Here is an 18,500-nt window from a genome sequence, read left to right on the forward strand (position 1 = left end):
CTCCACTTGGGAGGTGGGTTGGGTATGGCTCCTCCACTGGGGAGGTGGGTTGGGTATGGCGCCTCCACTGGGGAGGTGGATTGGGTATGGCTCCTCCACTGGGGAGGTGGGTTGGGTATGGCTCCTCCACTGGGGAGGTGGATTGGGTATGGCTCCTCCACTGGGGAGGTGGGTTGGGTATGGCTCCTCCACTGGGGAGGTGGATTGGGTATCGCTCCTCCACTGGGGAGGTGATTGGGTATGGCTCCTCCACTGGGGAGGTGGGTTGAGTATGGCTCCTCCACTGGGTAGGTGGGTTGGGTAGGCTCCTCCACTGGAGAGGTGGGTTGGGTATGGCTCCTCCACTGGGGTGGGTTGGGTATGGCTCTTCCACTAGGGAGGTAGGTTGGGTATGGCTCCTCCCCTGGGGAGGTGGGTTGGGTATGGCTCCTCCACTGGGGAGGTGGTTTGGGTATGGTTCCTCCAATGGAGAGGTGGGTTGTGTATGGCTCCTCCACTGGGGAGGTGGGTTGGGTATGGCTCCTCCACTGGGGAGGTGGGTTGGGTATGGCTCCTCCACTGGGGAGGTGGGCTGGGTATGGCTCCTCCACTGGGGAGGTGGATTGGGTATGGCTCCTCCACTGGGGAGGTGGGTTCGGTATGGCTCCTCCACTGGGGAGGTGGATTGGGTATGGCTCCTCCACTGGGGAGGTGGATTGAGTATGGCACCTCCACTGGGGAGGTGGGTTGTGTATAGCTCCTCCACTGGGGAGGTAGGTTGGGTATGGCTCCTCCACTGGGGAGGTAGGTTGGGTATGGCTCCTCCACTGGGGAGGTGGGTTGGGTATGGCTCCTCCACTGGGGAGGTGGGTTGTGTATGGCTCCTCCACTGGGGAGGTGGGTTGGGTATGGCTCCTCCACTGGGGAGGTAGGTTGGGTATGGCTCCTTCACTGGGGAGGTGGGTTGTGTATGGCTCCTCCACTGGGGAGGTGGGTTGGGTATGGCTCCTCCACTGGGGAGGTGGGTTGGGTATGGCTCCTCCACTGGGGAGGTGGGTTGGGTATGGCTCCTCCACTTGGGAGGTGGGTTGGGTATGGCTCCTCCACTGGGGAGGTGGGTTGTGTATGGCTCCTCCACTGGGGAGGTGGGTTGGGTATGGTTCCTCCACTAGGGAGGTGGGTTGGGTATGGCTCCTCCACTTGGGAGGTGGGTTGGGTATGGCTCCTCCACTGGGGAAGTGAGTTGTGTATGGCTCCTCCACTAGGGAGGTGGGTTGGGTATGGCTCCTCCACTGGGGAGACAAGGTTTTCTCTCCTCGTCAACAGGGACATAATGGGATGGAAGCCACTCCTCAATTGAGCAATATGAGAGAGCAGTGGCCTCGGTTGGAGGAGGGGCCAGCTACTGTGATAGGCCGGCAGGATAGACCTATAGTGCTCATGAAGGCATTGGCTCATGAGCGTGCCGAGGATCGAGGCGTCCCGGGCACTGTATGCCTGTGACTAGTGAGAATTCAATTGTGTGTTGTGTCTTCAGAGTGCAAGGCAGGGGGGGGGAGTGACACTAACATCGGGGGTGACACTAACATCGGGAGTGACACTAACATCGGGAGTGACACTAACATCGGGGGTGACACTAAAATCGGGGGTGACACTAACATCGGGGGTGACACTAACATCGGGAGTGACACTAACATCTGGGGTGACACTAACATCAGGAGTGACACTAACATCGGGGGTGACACTAACATCGGGGGTGACACTAACATCGGGGGTGACACTAACATCGGAGGTGACACTAACATCGGGGGTGACACAAACATCGGGGGTGACACAAACATCGGGAGTGACACTAACATCGGGGGTGACACAAACATCGGGAGTGACACTAACATCGGGGGTGACACAAACATCGGGAGTGACACTAACATCGGGGGTGACACAAACATCGGGGGTGACACAAACATCGGGAGTGACACTAACATCGGGGGTGACACTAACATCGGGGGTGACACAAACATCGGGAGTGACACTAACATCGGGGGTGACACAAACATCGGGAGTGACACCAACATCGGGAGTGACACTAACATCGGGGGTGACACTAACATCGGGAGTGACACTAACATCGGGGGTGACACTAACATCGGGGGGTGACACTAACATCGGGAGTGACACTAACATCGGGGGTGACACTAACATCGGGGGTGACACTAACATCAGGAGTGACACTAACATCGGGGGTGACACTAACATCGGGGGTGACACTAACATCGGGGGTGACACAAACATCGGGAGTGACACTAACATCGGGGGTGACACTAACATCGGGGGGTGACACTAACAACGGGGGTGATACTAACATCGGGAGTGACACTAACATCGGGGGTGACACTAACATTGTGGGAACCGACCTGTGAGATTTATATTTATTTAATTTATATGAATTTATGTTTACGTTAATTTATATACTTCGATAGCAATTTGTATAATGATAAGTGGACTGTATTTCTGCAATAATCTCTTAATCTCACAAATCGATCCTCTACACATTAGGGGGGTTTATTTGTTTATATATATGCAGCCAATCAAACTACAGTAACTACATACATTGATGAGGTTCCTTATCTTATAGTACAGCAGGTTAGTCCACCAGGTATAACTAGGGTGTAGACACCAAATTATCCTCTTTGAGGTAGCTTCCATATCACCCAGTAACTGGTGCACAAATCTTGCATCCTCGTCTTGACCTGTCAAAAGTGCGCTAGCTGTGAAGCCAGATACCTATATATGACAAGTATTTCAGAGAAAACAGTACATTACATGGAACATTAAAGACCTGGCTTAATTACCTTTAGTATGAGGCGATTTCGCGTTCTAACCGGGTCACCCTATATCCTGACATTAATGGCCATAAATGAATGATAAACGGGTTTCGGATAGACTTAACTTGAATTGTAGACATCGTGTTGGAGATGGTACCTTTGGTTTCCATAACACTACGTCCAAGTAAAATTAACAGGAGCCGAATTTGCTCCCGTGTGAGCCTCTGGTCTCAATATACAATGGCTGTTTAACACTCCATGCTATTGACGTTACTGGCCGACATTGTCCAGAATGATAGGAGCTAAATTTGCTCCACACGTCTCGGAGGTGACACAACAATGGCTCCCTCCTTCCCCACTCTGACGCCTGGCCTACTTTGTCCAGATTTCAGAAAGTGATAGAAGGGTCACATTTACTCTACTTTAATATTGATAATTAAGTTAATTTATATAAGATGTTTTTATGATGGTAAAGTCCAAAGACTAATGTATTTAAGAATAATTCCCACCATAATAGGTGGTGAATTATAATAGTGTGTGGTGATGATATCCCGTTTTCTTTAGATGGTAATTCCACTACAAGTTACGTTTTCTATGGGTAACTTGTTGGTAATACAGCTATTATCTGTATGATATTAAATGGTGTCGGATTTTCCGACATAATTCCCCAGGGGCTGCTCACGGGTCGAAGTCCTCTTTAGAACAGACGAACACCGATACTCCTCCTTCGAATTATTAGATTAATTTGATGTTAGTAGTTAGTAATCACACATTTGTGTGTCTGTTCGTACAGGACGGATGTCCCGTACTAGAGTTGTAGGGGTTAGAAGTCTAATGCGATTTCATTTCCCTGTCAACTCTTGAAAGGCTAATATTCAAGCCTTATTACATATTATTTAACCCAGAAGACTGGATGTGATCAAGTACTACAGTCAAGTATGATTCAGGGACTGCAGTGAGATCAGTGACATTAGATATAACTTGAAGTTTGTTCAGGTAACTGGTCACTGATATATAAACACTGAGGCCCATGGAATACATCTTGATTAAATAATAAATGTATCAAATCAGTCATCATATTTATTGGGGTTTAATTTAGTTAATTGATTCAGAAGATTGAATAGCTCATCATTAAAGTAAAGTATGGTTCTGAGACTGCAGTGGGTTCAGTGACATTGGTCGCAGTGACTTGTAGCTGTTTTAGGCTACTGTTCACTGATTTGCCACTGAGGCCTCATGAACTCATCTTCAGCTTCAAATGATGATACTAACATCAACCTCTGTTGGTATAGTCAGCTGTAATCTCCTTAGTATAATGCTACTGGAGAAATATAATCAGCTGACAAATTTAGATTTCTATTGGTATTGTTTATCTGCAGGCATAGGTCTCCTCAGGCTTGATACTGGGCCTGAGAGTAATTTACCTCCTGCAGAGTTTAACATGGTTATGCCCTGATATTTAGTAGGGCTACCAATGAATTGATGGTAGTAGTCTGTCCCCACAAGGACAGCCATTTGGCATTTGATTTGCTCAAATTTACCTGCAGCTGCTTGATAATAGCTTTCCAGGTCAGCATAATCAACTTGAGATTGTTGTGACAAATCTTCACATTTCTTGATCTGTCTTGTTAAGTGGCCTTTCAGACCTGCAAGGGTTCTTTTCATTCTCCCTGCATTATCCATACTGGCTAGTTGGTGAAGCCTTGTGGGGCTTGTATTTGGGCTGCTCATAATACTGAACAAACACTAATGGTAGCCTAGGGTAAATTCTGCACTCACTAGGCAATAATCCTACCTCTACTAGAGGTTAGCACTTAAAATTAATACACATTATATATATACAATCATACACACTAATGATTTGAGTGATAAACCAGTGTCACTGGTAGTACCTTTAGGTTAGCTCTTCTATATCACCCTAGGATGGTAGAGACACTAATTAATCACTCAAAGGTGTAATGATCATAAGTAAATTATTATATATACAACTCAACTCGAGTTGATAAAAATTACACCCAAAATAGGGTCTGCACCATTCATTAATGGTGTTAGGTTAATCAATATAGTACAACTGACTATGGTAATAATGGGACTAGGATGAGCAATAATAGTTCAACTAGTCAATGGTTAATATCCTACCCTGTTGTGGGTTGGCAATTAGTAAATATTATACTGTGATCACTAGTGCAATATATATTAAATAATTCTCTATTTTGGAGAAATAATATACACAATTATTGATAATAGCCTCTTAATTAGCCTCTATGAAACTTCTAATATTATCTAGAAGTATTAAATATTATTAGTGACCTCGCGAAATAAAGTCCACAAAATTCGTAGATAATCTCTCGCGAAATGTAACACCACGAAATCCGTGAACAATCTCGCGAAGACACAGTCACTAATTTGGCTGGATTCTATATTAGCGCTGTCATTTCACGAAATAACACGCCACCAAATATCTGTGGGTGTGCATGAAACCGCTGACGAAGCTGAACTGGGCTGAGGGAGGCTCCTGAGCTCCCTCGAGGCTACGCTGCCGTCTTGACTGCTGGCTTTGTTTAAATAACACTGCACTAGTATATTTAATGAATCCACTGGTTAACTGGTTCATCCGGTACTAAGATGACCAAATGTGGGTTCATAGGACCGAATATTCCGGTTCCGAAGGTCCAAATAATTCAGTTTCGAAGGACCAAATAATGTGGGAACCGACCTGTGAGATTTATATTTATTTAATTTATATGAATTTATGTTTACGTTAATTTATATACTTCGATAGCAATTTGTATAATGATAAGTGGACTGTATTTCTGCAATAATCTCTTAATCTCACAAATCGATCCTCTACACATTAGGGGGGTTTATTTGTTTATATATATGCAGCCAATCAAACTACAGTAACTACATACATTGATGAGGTTCCTTATCTTATAGTACAGCAGGTTAGTCCACCAGGTATAACTAGGGTGTAGACACCAAATTATCCTCTTTGAGGTAGCTTCCATATCACCCAGTAACTGGTGCACAAATCTTGCATCCTCGTCTTGACCTGTCAAAAGTGCGCTAGCTGTGAAGCCAGATACCTATATATGACAAGTATTTCAGAGAAAACAGTACATTACATGGAACATTAAAGACCTGGCTTAATTACCTTTAGTATGAGGCGATTTCGCGTTCTAACCGGGTCACCCTATATCCTGACATTAATGGCCATAAATGAATGATAAACGGGTTTCGGATAGACTTAACTTGAATTGTAGACATCGTGTTGGAGATGGTACCTTTGGTTTCCATAACACTACGTCCAAGTAAAATTAACAGGAGCCGAATTTGCTCCCGTGTGAGCCTCTGGTCTCAATATACAATGGCTGTTTAACACTCCATGCTATTGACGTTACTGGCCGACATTGTCCAGAATGATAGGAGCTAAATTTGCTCCACACGTCTCGGAGGTGACACAACAATGGCTCCCTCCTTCCCCACTCTGACGCCTGGCCTACTTTGTCCAGATTTCAGAAAGTGATAGAAGGGTCACATTTACTCTACTTTAATATTGATAATTAAGTTAATTTATATAAGATGTTTTTATGATGGTAAAGTCCAAAGACTAATGTATTTAAGAATAATTCCCACCATAATAGGTGGTGAATTATAATAGTGTGTGGTGATGATATCCCGTTTTCTTTAGATGGTAATTCCACTACAAGTTACGTTTTCTATGGGTAACTTGTTGGTAATACAGCTATTATCTGTATGATATTAAATGGTGTCGGATTTTCCGACAAACATCGGGGGTGACACTAACAACGGGGGTGACACTAACATCGGGGGTGACACTAACATCGGGGGTGACACTAACATCGGGGGTGACACTAACATCGGGAGTGACACTAACATCGGGGGTGACACTAACATCGGGAGTGACACTAACATCGGGGGTGACACTATTATCGGGGGTGACACTAACATCGGGGGCGACACTAACATCGGGGGTGACACTAACATCGGGGGTGACACTAACATCGGGGGTGACACTAACATCGGGGGTGACACTAACATCGGGGGTGACACTAACATCGGGGGTGACACTAACATCGGGGGTGACACTAACATCGGGGGTGACACTAACATCGGGGGTGACACTAACATCGGGAGTGACACTAACATCGGGGGTGACACTATTATCGGGGGTGACACTAACATCGGGAGTGACACTAACATCGGGGGTGACACTAACATCGGGGGTGACACTAACATCGGGGGCGACACTAACATCGGGGGCGACACTAACATCGGGGGTGACACTAACATCGGGGGTGACACTAACATCGGGGGTGACACTAACATCGGGGGTGACACTAACATCGGGGGTGACACTAACATCGGGGATGACACTAACATCGGGAGTGACACTAACATCGGGGGTGACACTATCATCGGGGGTGACACTAACATCGGGAGTGACACCAACATCGGGGGTGACACTAACATCGGGGGTGACACTAACATCGGGGGTGACACTATCATCGGGGGAGACACTAACATCGGGAGTGACACCAACATCGGGGGTGACACTAACATCGGGGGTGACACTAACATCGGGGGTGACACTAACATCGGGGGTGACACTAACATCGGGGGTGACACTAACATCGGGGGTGACACTATCATCGGGGGTGACACTAACATCGGGGGTGACACTAACATCGGGGGTGACACTAACATCGGGGGTGACACTATCATCGGGGGTGACACTAACATCGGGGGTGACACTAACATCGGGGGTGACACTAACATCGGAGGTGACACTAACATCGGGGGTGACACTAACATCGGGGGTGACACTAACATCGGGAGTGACCATGAATATACTTGTGCTCTATTAATTAACAAGTACTTGTTGCTCCTGTTCTGGTACATTAAACCTGTCTATTAATGTCCGGTTAGGGACAAAACACAGTATGGTGTTCGCTTTTATTACTTAAAACAATTAATTGTTGAATTAAAAGCTTCTTGAGTATTAATCTCACTCCTGCCATTTATAACAGAAGGCGTGACGATTTAATGTGCTTAATAATTCCTTTGTTGTGTTGCTTGGTTTGTTTCATGTTTAAGGTAAGCCGTCCCCATGTCAGTGTTATCACAAGATCAGTATTAAGAGAGTGGGGCGCCTGTCCAATCCCAAATACTTATCCTGACCTGATTGATTGACGAAGATTAAGCCACCCAAGAGGAGGCACGGGCATGAATAGCCCGTAATATCCTTACCCTTTCCCAGTGCTATATATATAATCGTAATGGCTTGGCGCTTTCCCCCTGATAATTCCCTCCCTCTCCATGTCCTGAGAATTATTGAGTCAAGGTGCATAGGCTGTTAATTGTTTATAAATACCACGTTAATACGTTGTTCTGTAAGGCACGTTTAATCAAGTGTCCGGACCGCTGCTGGCGCATTCTTCACCGTGAGGTGAGGTCAATGGTGCGTTGAGGGATTTTTTTTCATTTTCTGGGTTGCTTTTAGAGCATCGATCGGAAGTCCAGAGTCTACTTTGCTTAGAGGTGATGAGGTCCCTGGAGGCTCCTGTGCGCTCTCTGGAGGTGGAGGTACGTGGCTCTTTTTCCGCTGTGTGTGGTGTGGGTTCCTATAGCAGGCACAACATCCAAGAAGAATAATATGTTTATTGATTGTGATGTGTGTCTATGTATGTATTAACACGTTGTACTGAACGGGGTGAGAATAGCTTGAGCTACCTCATCCCTTTGTGTGTATTTTACCTCAATAAACTTATTTCAATTTCAATTTCAAAACATCCAAGAATGGCGATGCTTAGACTTTGAATTAACGATCCCAATGACGTTGATTCGGCGTTGCTTTTGGGATATTATGCCCACTGGATGGCCTGCGCGTGCCCTGCTATGGGTATTGCCCGAAATGCTATGCGTATTAGAGGCTTTAGGTATTGTATGTACTAGCTCTATCTATAAATCCAATATTATGTTTGTAATTCTTCATCAATGTATGTACTTTTACCTGAATTACAAAAATTGAATTTGAATTTGAATTCGTGTGTTGTTGTTGATTTAGGGGCGACGACGATCGTAGGTACGGATGCGCCCCGGCGGACCCGTTAAGGGTGAACCGCGAAGCCCAATCGCGAAACGAGTGACGCCAATCACTAGAAACTAATATGCCATACGGCAAATAAACGCACAGATGGACAAATGATTGGTGAGCCCCAGGAGTCCCTCAGGGTGACAAGCACTGGCCCCGCTCCACCAGGTAGCAAAACCCCAAACTCGGCCCCCAACTAAAACGCAAAAGTCATCCAGTCTTCCCGGCAGAGCAAAAGCCAGCCGCCCACCACGACTGAGGGCACACCAGGAGCCCAGTAAGACCCGCCAACCCCCGGCACCTCTCAGCCAAGCCTGCCCTCGATCACTATCACCCCTTAGGAGAACCAGTCAGAAAACGTAAAAAAAATCAATCAACATTCCCGTGACCCCAAGGCGGTATGTGTGCCAGGCGTCGTACAATCGGACCGTTGAATAGGGATGCCAAACGGCAGTAGCAAAGCCAGAACGCGAAAACATGACGTGATTAGACGGCTCCCAGGCGGAGGTGTCCAGGCTCGGCGTCAAGGTTGAACCAGGAGTCCATAAATTCGTGTGTCGCCCCACTAAGCGGTTTTATTAATGGTGTTTGACATTGTTTTTTTGGGGGATAACCTCTCCGTTTTGTATCCATGCCAAGAACCGAATCAAAAGGATGCATACGTCTAGTTTCATCCTCACCCTCAAGTCAACTACCAACAGCAACAACAAAATCTAACACTTAGAAAGAACGTTGAATCCTAGACTATCAGCTCTGACGCTCCACTGAGACGCGTCTCCTAACATCACAACTCTTGCAGTCATCGAAAGAAGAACATCTTCATATAATCTGCATGGACCTTAAAGCCGCTCCGAGTGAAAAGGTGCAACAAGTTACTAATATCAAATTTCATGTCGTGTCAGGTATCTAAGTTGAACTAATTTTGGTAATTCTGCTTAAGCATCTCTGGTTATCACGTTTACCATACATGGATGAAACAAAAAAACATTTCACACGGAATATATACATCGAGAGGGGTATACATTGAGAGGTATATACATCGAGAGGGGGTATACATTGAGAGGGGTATACATTGAGAGGTATATAAATCGAGAGGGGGGTATACATCGAGAGTTTACTTCAGTCCTCGACTATGTATAGGACTGAAATGTGCTTGCTGTTTGGTCAGTAAGGTATTACGGTGGCCCTAAACCCCTCACGTGGTTGACAGGTCTTTAAGTCTAACACAAAACCAGACACAAGACTCACCATCGCAACAAGGCCGCCGAGGAATGAATTATAAGTCAATTATTAGTCACCATTCTTGTGTCATCAATTTTATCTATTCCGTCCAAACATATATCGTAGCAACGGTGGAAAAAAACACACACTCATTCCGGTTCAAACACCAGCGAGTGTTTGTTATAGTATTTAATTAAATAAGGATAAGTATAAAATTACTATCATATACCAAGCGTTTAACGCAACCTCTAAATATACACTAGTACGCAATAAATATACACTAATACGTAATCCCTGTCATGAACGGGAGCCTCTGCCTTATTCGGCAGTTAGCGGGTGGGTTTGTGGCTGGTTACCCATGGTAGGGTCAGGGGCGGTGATGCCAGGTCCGGCAACTATTTCTCTACTGCTGTGGGTTACCACGAAGCGGGTCTACCATTGTTTGAAGTCCAGTGAAAGAGGAGGACTTTCGGGGATTTTACAAGTGGTGGTCGTTGTGTCCGACCTAGGATCAGGTGAGGTATGGTGGTGGTTCTTGGGTGTTGCAGTTTTTTTTATTTATTTTTACATGCAAGCATGCGTAGAAGTTACAATAAAAGCATAAACAAATAGAACAAAGAACATAAGCACAAAGTACAAAGCACACATATGTACACGGACAAAGGAATAAATCAAGAGAAGACCAGCCGGAAGGGCTGACCACAAAACACACAGAAGCGCATACATAAAACACAACAAAAAGATAAACACAGCGGAATATAAGCACAGGGGAAACACCAGAACATAACGTACACATAACAAGCCTACCCACACCTCAAACACAGACGGAGAGGCATCATCACAAAACGATAACATACAATAAGAAAGATAATACCAATAAAGGAAACAGACCTCCCATAACAAACTGGAGGCGAAACATAATGGCAAAACATAACAAAGAGCATAAACCGTGGCCGGAACACGCCGACAGCCTGAAGGGCACACAATAAGACATAAACAAGCGCACACGACATCCACAACCGGACACACCAACGCACAGGAACCGCACACCCACACACAAGCCATACAAGAAAAACCCACAACATAAACCGGAGCACGCAGGAACCGGGAAGCATAACCTACCCCACCCACACGCCCCACCCGCACCTCACAGCCATGCACACAAAAGGATACACAAAATATAAAGAAATCATATGCGAGGAACACAGTCCTCAAGAGGCAAAAGTGTGCTTTTCAGGGAAAAGATCGTATGGATACTTCTTATAAGCCTCCCAAATCAAATCCTCAAGGTCGGAAGGGTTATGAATGCCCCGCTGCCGAGGAGGTATCATAAACTCTGGAACATCCAGATCAGGTGGCAACAGCCACCCGATCAGATCGCCAACAACGCTTAAGGTCACTGACACAAGTTGCATAACGAGGCCGGGGAGCGCCAACCACGCCCTGCGAGGAAGCAGACTACGCCGAAGAAGCGGACGAGGGTCGCTGAGACTGCCTGGCCGTCGTACGCACAGGAGCAGAGGACGGTCGACGAGACGGTAGCTCCTCCACTGAGACCGCTGGAGACATGGAAGAGACGGCTGGAGACGGAAGAGGCGGCAAGACTTAACACTTCTCTTGTGTTCTTTAAGTCTGTCATTCAGTGTACGGCCAGTTTCGCCAAAGTATTGGAGAGGATACGACGAACAGGAAATAGAGTAGACACCAGCAGCATTAGAAGCAGGAGGAGCAGTGTGAACTAGATTGCTACGAATTGTTAGTTTGATGAAAGGCGAGCTTAATGTCAAGAGGACGAAAGGTATTTGTAAACGGTTTGAGTTCAGATATGAAGGGAAGGCATAGTACAGTGCTACTTGTGTTAGAAGAGGGTTTAGGATGAAAGAAATTTCGTTTAGCTTGAGAATACTTTGGCGAAACTGGCTGTACACTGAATGACAGACTTAAAGAACACAAGAGAAGTGTTAAGTCTGCAGACACTAACAATGCTCTCTTCTGCCATGTGAGGGATTCTAATCATCCCATTGATTGGTCTTCCTCCAAAATAATCTTTCCTGCCTCTACACAGACGCCGTCTTGTTAAATCGGCTCTAATACACAATGTACCCAACATGAATTTGAGTCCTCGCTTTGTTGCTTTGGACTCTTCCCTTTCACAGTATATACTCAAATGCTCTAATCTTTCTAACAAACGTGACCTTACATAAGCTTACCTTTTCCATTTACCTTTCTTTCTCTTTTCTCTCTTTTTTCTGTTCATTGTCTTCTCCTACGTTCCCTCGTTTTCCTCTTCTCATTATTTTCTCCTTCTCTTTCGGTGGTTATAATAGGAACAGCCTCGAATGGGCCAATAGGCCCTCTGCAGTTCCTACTACTAGCCCCTCTACTACACCTTACTTTGCTCCTCATCACTCGTGCCTATTTATTGCCTGTCTCTACTTCCTCATCACAATCGACTTGAGAATGGTCCAGGACGGACCAAAACGTCGTCGTACCTTCACATTCTAGTGTATGGTCTGGTCATCATACTTTAGCTACGTTATTGTGATACCATCGCCTGCCTAAGGTACGGATGTTCGTCCGCCGCCCAGCATATCTCCCCGAGGAAAGCGTATTCACTCGCACACCGACAACTGCACCATACCTCCCGAAGTAGTGCAGGAGGTCTTTAGGGAACTCCAGGGGCGCACCGTGGACACTGACATAAGTCAGGGCACCACTGCGGTCCGAGATCACCACAGAGCCGGCAGCATCTGGCAACGGCAACGTACGCCCCTCGTACCGATGGAGGAAGTCTCGGTACTCCTCCCTCACGAACTTGACAACCACCTGGTGGGCAGTAACAAGGTCAATACCGTAAATAGCCTCCACCAAGATACGAAGCATATCACACATCACCAACTTAATGGTTGGATATCCAGCCCTACACGTGAACTCCAACCCCACGGAATTTACACGGACGACAGGAGGAAAATGGCCCCCCATGTCAGAACTGCCACGTCAGCACGCAGCCAGGCAGGCAACAAAACTGGCAGGGCAGAGACGCCCACACCACCTGGCGACCAAAATGGCAAACGACCCCAACAGCCACGGAGGGTCGGTAAACGTCCTCACTCCACGGCTGCCAGCAGTCGACCTTGGGTGTTGCAGTTGGTGGTTGTCGGGACAGTGAGGTTACTGTCCAGCTGGTAGTTGACGAGTGATGGTATTCCTCCTGCTTCCTGCTCGCAGGGTGGTGTGTGAGGGTGACGTCGTGGTGTTATAGTGTGGGGTTTGGTCTGGTACTCCGTCAGTCTTTGTGGTGGATGATTGTGGAGACCGAACAGTCGGGTAGCGGGTGCTGCAACGACTGACCATACAGCACGCTGCAGGAGGGGCGAGTGTGGTGTTGACCGTTACCCAGGAGCGGCTCGCTCAGGTGAGTATCTCTTTCATGTGTGTGTGAATAATGCTTCGTTTTGTTTCAGTTGGCTGCGTTACTTGTCTTTTGGTGGAATTGGTGGGTACACATGTGTGGTTTGTGTATTTTCTGTATGCTTATTTTGTTTGTGCTTTGCCTTTTTGTGTATTTTGCTGTTGGTTAATGTTTCATTTGCCTGTTTGTATTATTGTAAATTTTTATTAATAGAAGTAAATGGTTTGATATAGGCCTTGAGGCTTCATAATGTATGACTGTTTTTGGTGTGTCCTTCTGGTCAATGTTCTCTGTTCAACCCATTCTCCTGAATAATTATTCGCCATTTTGACGCATAATTTCCCTAAGGCCAAAATAGATGCACTTAAACTGAGAGCGGCTCGGGAAATTGACGATGTCCCGTTTTCTGTTCGTAGGTCCTTAGGTTGGTTAGGTTCGGGCAATTTAGTGAAACAGATTAATGAGGCTGGAAACGCTCGGGAGAACGGGCAGCTCTGTTTGGGGTCGGGTGTTCATTGCTTATGTGACCTGTCTCTGCATATCTGCTGAATTAATAAGATTGTTGTATTTCTGTATGCTCCCCATGGTTGCCCCCTTGCATGTATGGTCTTGTTCTTCCTGTGATTTAATACCAACACAAGGGAAAAAAATTAATAACCTGTTGGGAATATATAATTACGGTTTTGAATGAGCAAGATGTTAAACAAGATGACTGCGATTTTGGGGCCGATCGCTCAACAAGTCCTAAGTACAGGCTCGTTAGAACAGCGGTCGTCACCCTATCCCCCTACCCTCCCCCCCCCTAAGACGCATTCGTCAGTTTTAACGTACTGTGAATTAAAACTTGGATTGTTCTAATAAGTTAATATTATCACATAATAAATTTTCATGTAAAGTACAAGGCTTCGGTTAGGTATTTAGGTTCTTTAGGCGATTATTTGTATTTGAAGCAATTGGGTGACGCATTTAGAGCTTTGTGGTTCGACAACCCGTCCTCAGTAAGACACATTCATCAATTTTAACATGCTTTTCATTCATAATAGTTATTTCCTCAAATATAAATTAATATTGTTAAATATTAGCATATTGTGAATATATATAGGCATAGATTAGGTTCTATTGGCGATTATTTGTATTTGTAGAACGTGGGTGTTGCATTTACAGCATTGTGGGTGGAACAAAATTCGTCAGTGAAGCACTTGTTCCGGAAGTGTTCCAACGAAATCAGTCGAGTCGTGTGTAAACCGTTTTTCATTCATAAACATGGGGTTTGGCGGGTGCATGGAATCACTTTTGGGTCTTTGTTTCGAGGACGGGCTGGGGTTCGAACAGAGGTCGTCAGCGAAGCACTGTTAGAGAAACGTTCGAACGTCATCAGCTGATTCGTGCAAACCGTTTTTCATTCATAAACAAGACTCTCCTGTTCCGCGACCTTACCCATCCCCCCCATTTGGCCTGTACCGTATATATAATATATATATATATATATCTCATATATATGACAAGATACCCATGGGGTAAGCAGGTAAGTGGTTACAGATTAAGAATAGCCGGTGAGAGGAAACGTTGACGTCGTAGAGATAATGCCAGGGCTTGACCCAGCTGCACGATGTTAACTGTCGCCATCAACACCTAGGCGAGGAGGCGAGGTCTCGTTGTGGGGCGCTGTAGTGGGGACTACTGTCCTCTTGTGGTGAAGTCTTCTTTCTTCAGTGTTGCTGGAGTCTTCTTTCTTCAGTGTTGCTGGAGTCTTCTTTCTTCAGTGTTGCTGGAGTCTTCTTTCTTCAGTGTTGCTGGAGTCTTCTTTCTTCAGTGTTGCTGGAGTCTTCTTTCTTCAGTGTTGCTGGAGTCTTCTTTCTTCGGTGTTGCTGGAGTCTTCTTTCTTCAGTGTTGCTGGAGTCTTCTTTCTTCAGTGTTGCTGGAGTCTTCTTTCTTCAGTGTTGCTGGAGTCTTCTTTCTTCGGTGTTGCTGGAGTCTTCTTTCTTCGGTGTTGCTGGAGTCTTCTTTCTTCGGTGTTGCTGGAGTCTTCTTTCTTCGGTGTTGCTGGAGTCTTCTTTCTTCGGTGTTGCTGGAGTCTTCTTTCTTCGGTGTTGCTGGAGTCTTCTTTCTTCGGTGTTGCTGGAGTCTTCTTTCTTCGGTGTTGCTGGAGTCTTCTTTCTTCGGTGTTGCTGGAGTCTTCTTTCTTCGGTGTTGCTGGAGTCTTCTTTCGTCGGTGTTGCTGGAGTCTTCTTTCGTCGGTGTTGCTGTAGTCTTCTTTCGTCGGTGGTGCTGGAGTCTTCTTTCGTCGGTGGTGCTGGAGTCTTCTTTCGTCGGTGGTGCTGGAGTCTTCTTTCGTCGGAGGTGCTGGAGTCTTCTTTCGTCGGAGGTGCTGGAGTCTTCTTTCGTCGGAGGTGCTGGAGTCTTCTTTCGTCGGAGGTGCTGGAGTCTTCTTTCGTCGGAGGTGCTGGAGTCTTCTTTCGTCGGAGGTGCTGGAGTCTTCTTTCGTCGGAGGTGCTGGAGTCTTCTTTCGTCGGAGGTGCTGGAGTCTTCTTTCGTCGGAGGTGCTGGACTCTTCTTTCGTCGGAGGTGCTGGAGTCTTCTTTCGTCGGAGGTGCTGGAGTCTTCTTTCGTCGGAGGTGCTGGAGTCTTCTTTCGTCGGAGGTGCTGGAGTCTTCTTTCGTCGGAGGTGCTGGAGTCTTCTTTCGTCGGAGGTGCTGGAGTCTTCTTTCGTCGGAGGTGCTGGAGTCTTCTTTCGTCGGTGGTGCTGGAGTCTTCTTTCGTCGGTGGTGCTGGAGTCTTCTTTCGTCGGTGGTGCTGGAGTCTTCTTTCGTCGGTGGTGCTGGAGTCTTCTTTCGTCGGTGGTGCTGGAGTCTTCTTTCGTCGGTGGTGCTGGAGTCTTCTTTCGTCGGTGGTGCTGGAGTCTTCTTTCGTCGGTGGTGCTGGAGTCTTCTTTCGTCGGTGGTGCTGGAGTCTTCTTTCGTCGGTGGTGCTGGAGTCTTCTTTCGTCGGTGGTGCTGGAGTCTTCTTTCGTCGGTGGTGCTGGAGTCTTCTTTCGTCGGTGGTGCTGGAGTCTTCTTTCGTCGGTGGTGCTGGAGTCTTCTTTCGTCGGTGGTGCTGGAGTCTTCTTTCGTCGGTGGTGCTGGAGTCTTCTTTCGTCGGTGGTGCTGGAGTCTTCTTTCGTCGGTGGTGCTGGAGTCTTCTTTCGTCGGTGGTGCTGGAGTCTTCTTTCGTCGGTGGTGCTGGAGTCTTCTTTCGTCGGTGGTGCTGGAGTCTTCTTTCGTCGGTGGTGCTGGAGTCTTCTTTCGTCGGTGGTGCTGGAGTCTTCTTTCGTCGGTGGTGCTGGAGTCTTCTTTCGTCGGTGGTGCTGGAGTCTTCTTTCGTCGGTGGTGCTGGAGTCTTCTTTCGTCGGTGGTGCTGGAGTCTTCTTTCGTCGGTGGTGCTGGAGTCTTCTTTCGTCGGTGGTGCTGGAGTCTTCTTTCGTCGGTGGTGCTGGAGTCTTCTTTCGTCGGTGGTGCTGGAGTCTTCTTTCGTCGGTGGTGCTGGAGTCTTCTTTCGTCGGTGGTGCTGGAGTCTTCTTTCGTCGGTGGTGCTGGAGTCTTCTTTCGTCGGTGGTGCTGGAGTCTTCTTTCGTCGGTGGTGCTGGAGTCTTCTTTCGTCGGTGGTGCTGGAGTCTTCTTTCGTCGGTGGTGCTGGAGTCTTCTTTCGTCGGTGGTGCTGGAGTCTTCTTTCGTCGGTGGTGCTGGAGTCTTCTTTCGTCGGTGGTGCTGGAGTCTTCTTTCGTCGGTGGTGCTGGAGTCTTCTTTCGTCGGTGGTGCTGGAGTCTTCTTTCGTCGGTGGTGCTGGAGTCTTGTTTCGTCGGTGGTGCTGGAGTCTTCTTCCTTCTCGATGACGGACTTTTGGTCCCAGAAGAAATTTACACATAGAGCCAAACTATGTGCACATCCCCCTAAACAGAGAAAAAGAAGGTTCTCACCACCTGTCATGTTGTTGGTTGTAGCTGTCATGGTGTTAGTGTAGATGTCCATTTTCCCTCCTGGCCATAATCCTGATGGCTTGGCTTCTGTTTGTCATTTTTCTGGTGTGGATGGAGTCGGAGTCGTCGTGTGTGGGGCCACGGGTTATACAGCTCTTCTGTAGGTCCGGGTGGAGAGTTGCCAGATATGTGTTTTATGTGTTAGTGGTAATTGTTTAATATCTTTCAACGTCAGTTTCTGAAAGGAAATATTTATGAAGAATAAAACATGAAATGTTTTATTCGAAAAAAAGTTCATTTCTACCCAGATTACGGTGCGGAGCTCGCTCGCAGTGATACATCTATCTGAGAGAAGGACTGTAGGGAGACCTATGTGTCTATATCCGTATATCTGAGTGTCACTGATTGTCAGTCTGGATTCTGATTGTCTATGGGTGTCAGTCTCTGTGGCTGTAATTTCTGAATCTATTGATATGTTTGTGAGTGAGTTTTGTGTGTGTGTTTGGGAGCCAGTCTGTGGGGCAGTTATAGCCCTAAAGCCTGAACGAATAGACGCACGGGTAGACGTACCGTGCGCGCTCCGTTAAAATCGTGACATTAACAGGGATTCCTATGACTACTGCCGTGGATTACTGATTACAGACATAACAAAGTGCATAGTGACCCGCTGGAAAATTGAAAATAGTCATTAACAATAGAACTTTGTGTTAAATAGAGAATAAACGGGAGACCGCGTGTGAGCCAGTGAACGACGCTTTGGGTACATGCGTGTACTAGGAAAAAAAAAACAAAAAAATAGTGAACGGTGATTCGTGGAACAGTGATGTGGAACGGGTATCAAAACAACATATAAGTTGGAAGTGAATAGTATAAATATAGAATACTAGAAATATAGAATAGTGGCAAGAGGCGGCATCAGTGGTTATAAATCGGGTAACTGGAAACTGGTGACATCAACCTGGGCCACAAGAGGTCACCTGTACTGACCGGGGGACC

At 46.6% G+C, this 18,500-nt stretch overlaps 1 protein-coding gene across 1 annotated transcript; it reads right to left on the reverse strand.

Annotated features, from left to right (window-relative positions):
- Window positions 1-10,458: 10,458 nt before the first annotated feature.
- Window positions 10,459-17,535, reverse strand: LOC138373523 (serine/arginine repetitive matrix protein 1-like). Its single transcript, XM_069339737.1, has 3 exons — window positions 15,697-17,535; window positions 12,782-12,966; window positions 10,459-10,549 (listed from the first exon to the last, which is right to left on the reverse strand). The coding sequence occupies exons 1-3, from the start codon at window positions 17,533-17,535 to the stop codon at window positions 10,459-10,461; spliced, it is 2,115 nt and encodes a 704-aa protein (XP_069195838.1).
- Window positions 17,536-18,500: the final 965 nt, after the last annotated feature.

This window comes from Procambarus clarkii, chromosome 42 (assembly GCF_040958095.1).
Source record: "Procambarus clarkii isolate CNS0578487 chromosome 42, FALCON_Pclarkii_2.0, whole genome shotgun sequence".
Lineage (NCBI taxonomy): Eukaryota > Metazoa > Arthropoda > Malacostraca > Decapoda > Cambaridae > Procambarus > Procambarus clarkii.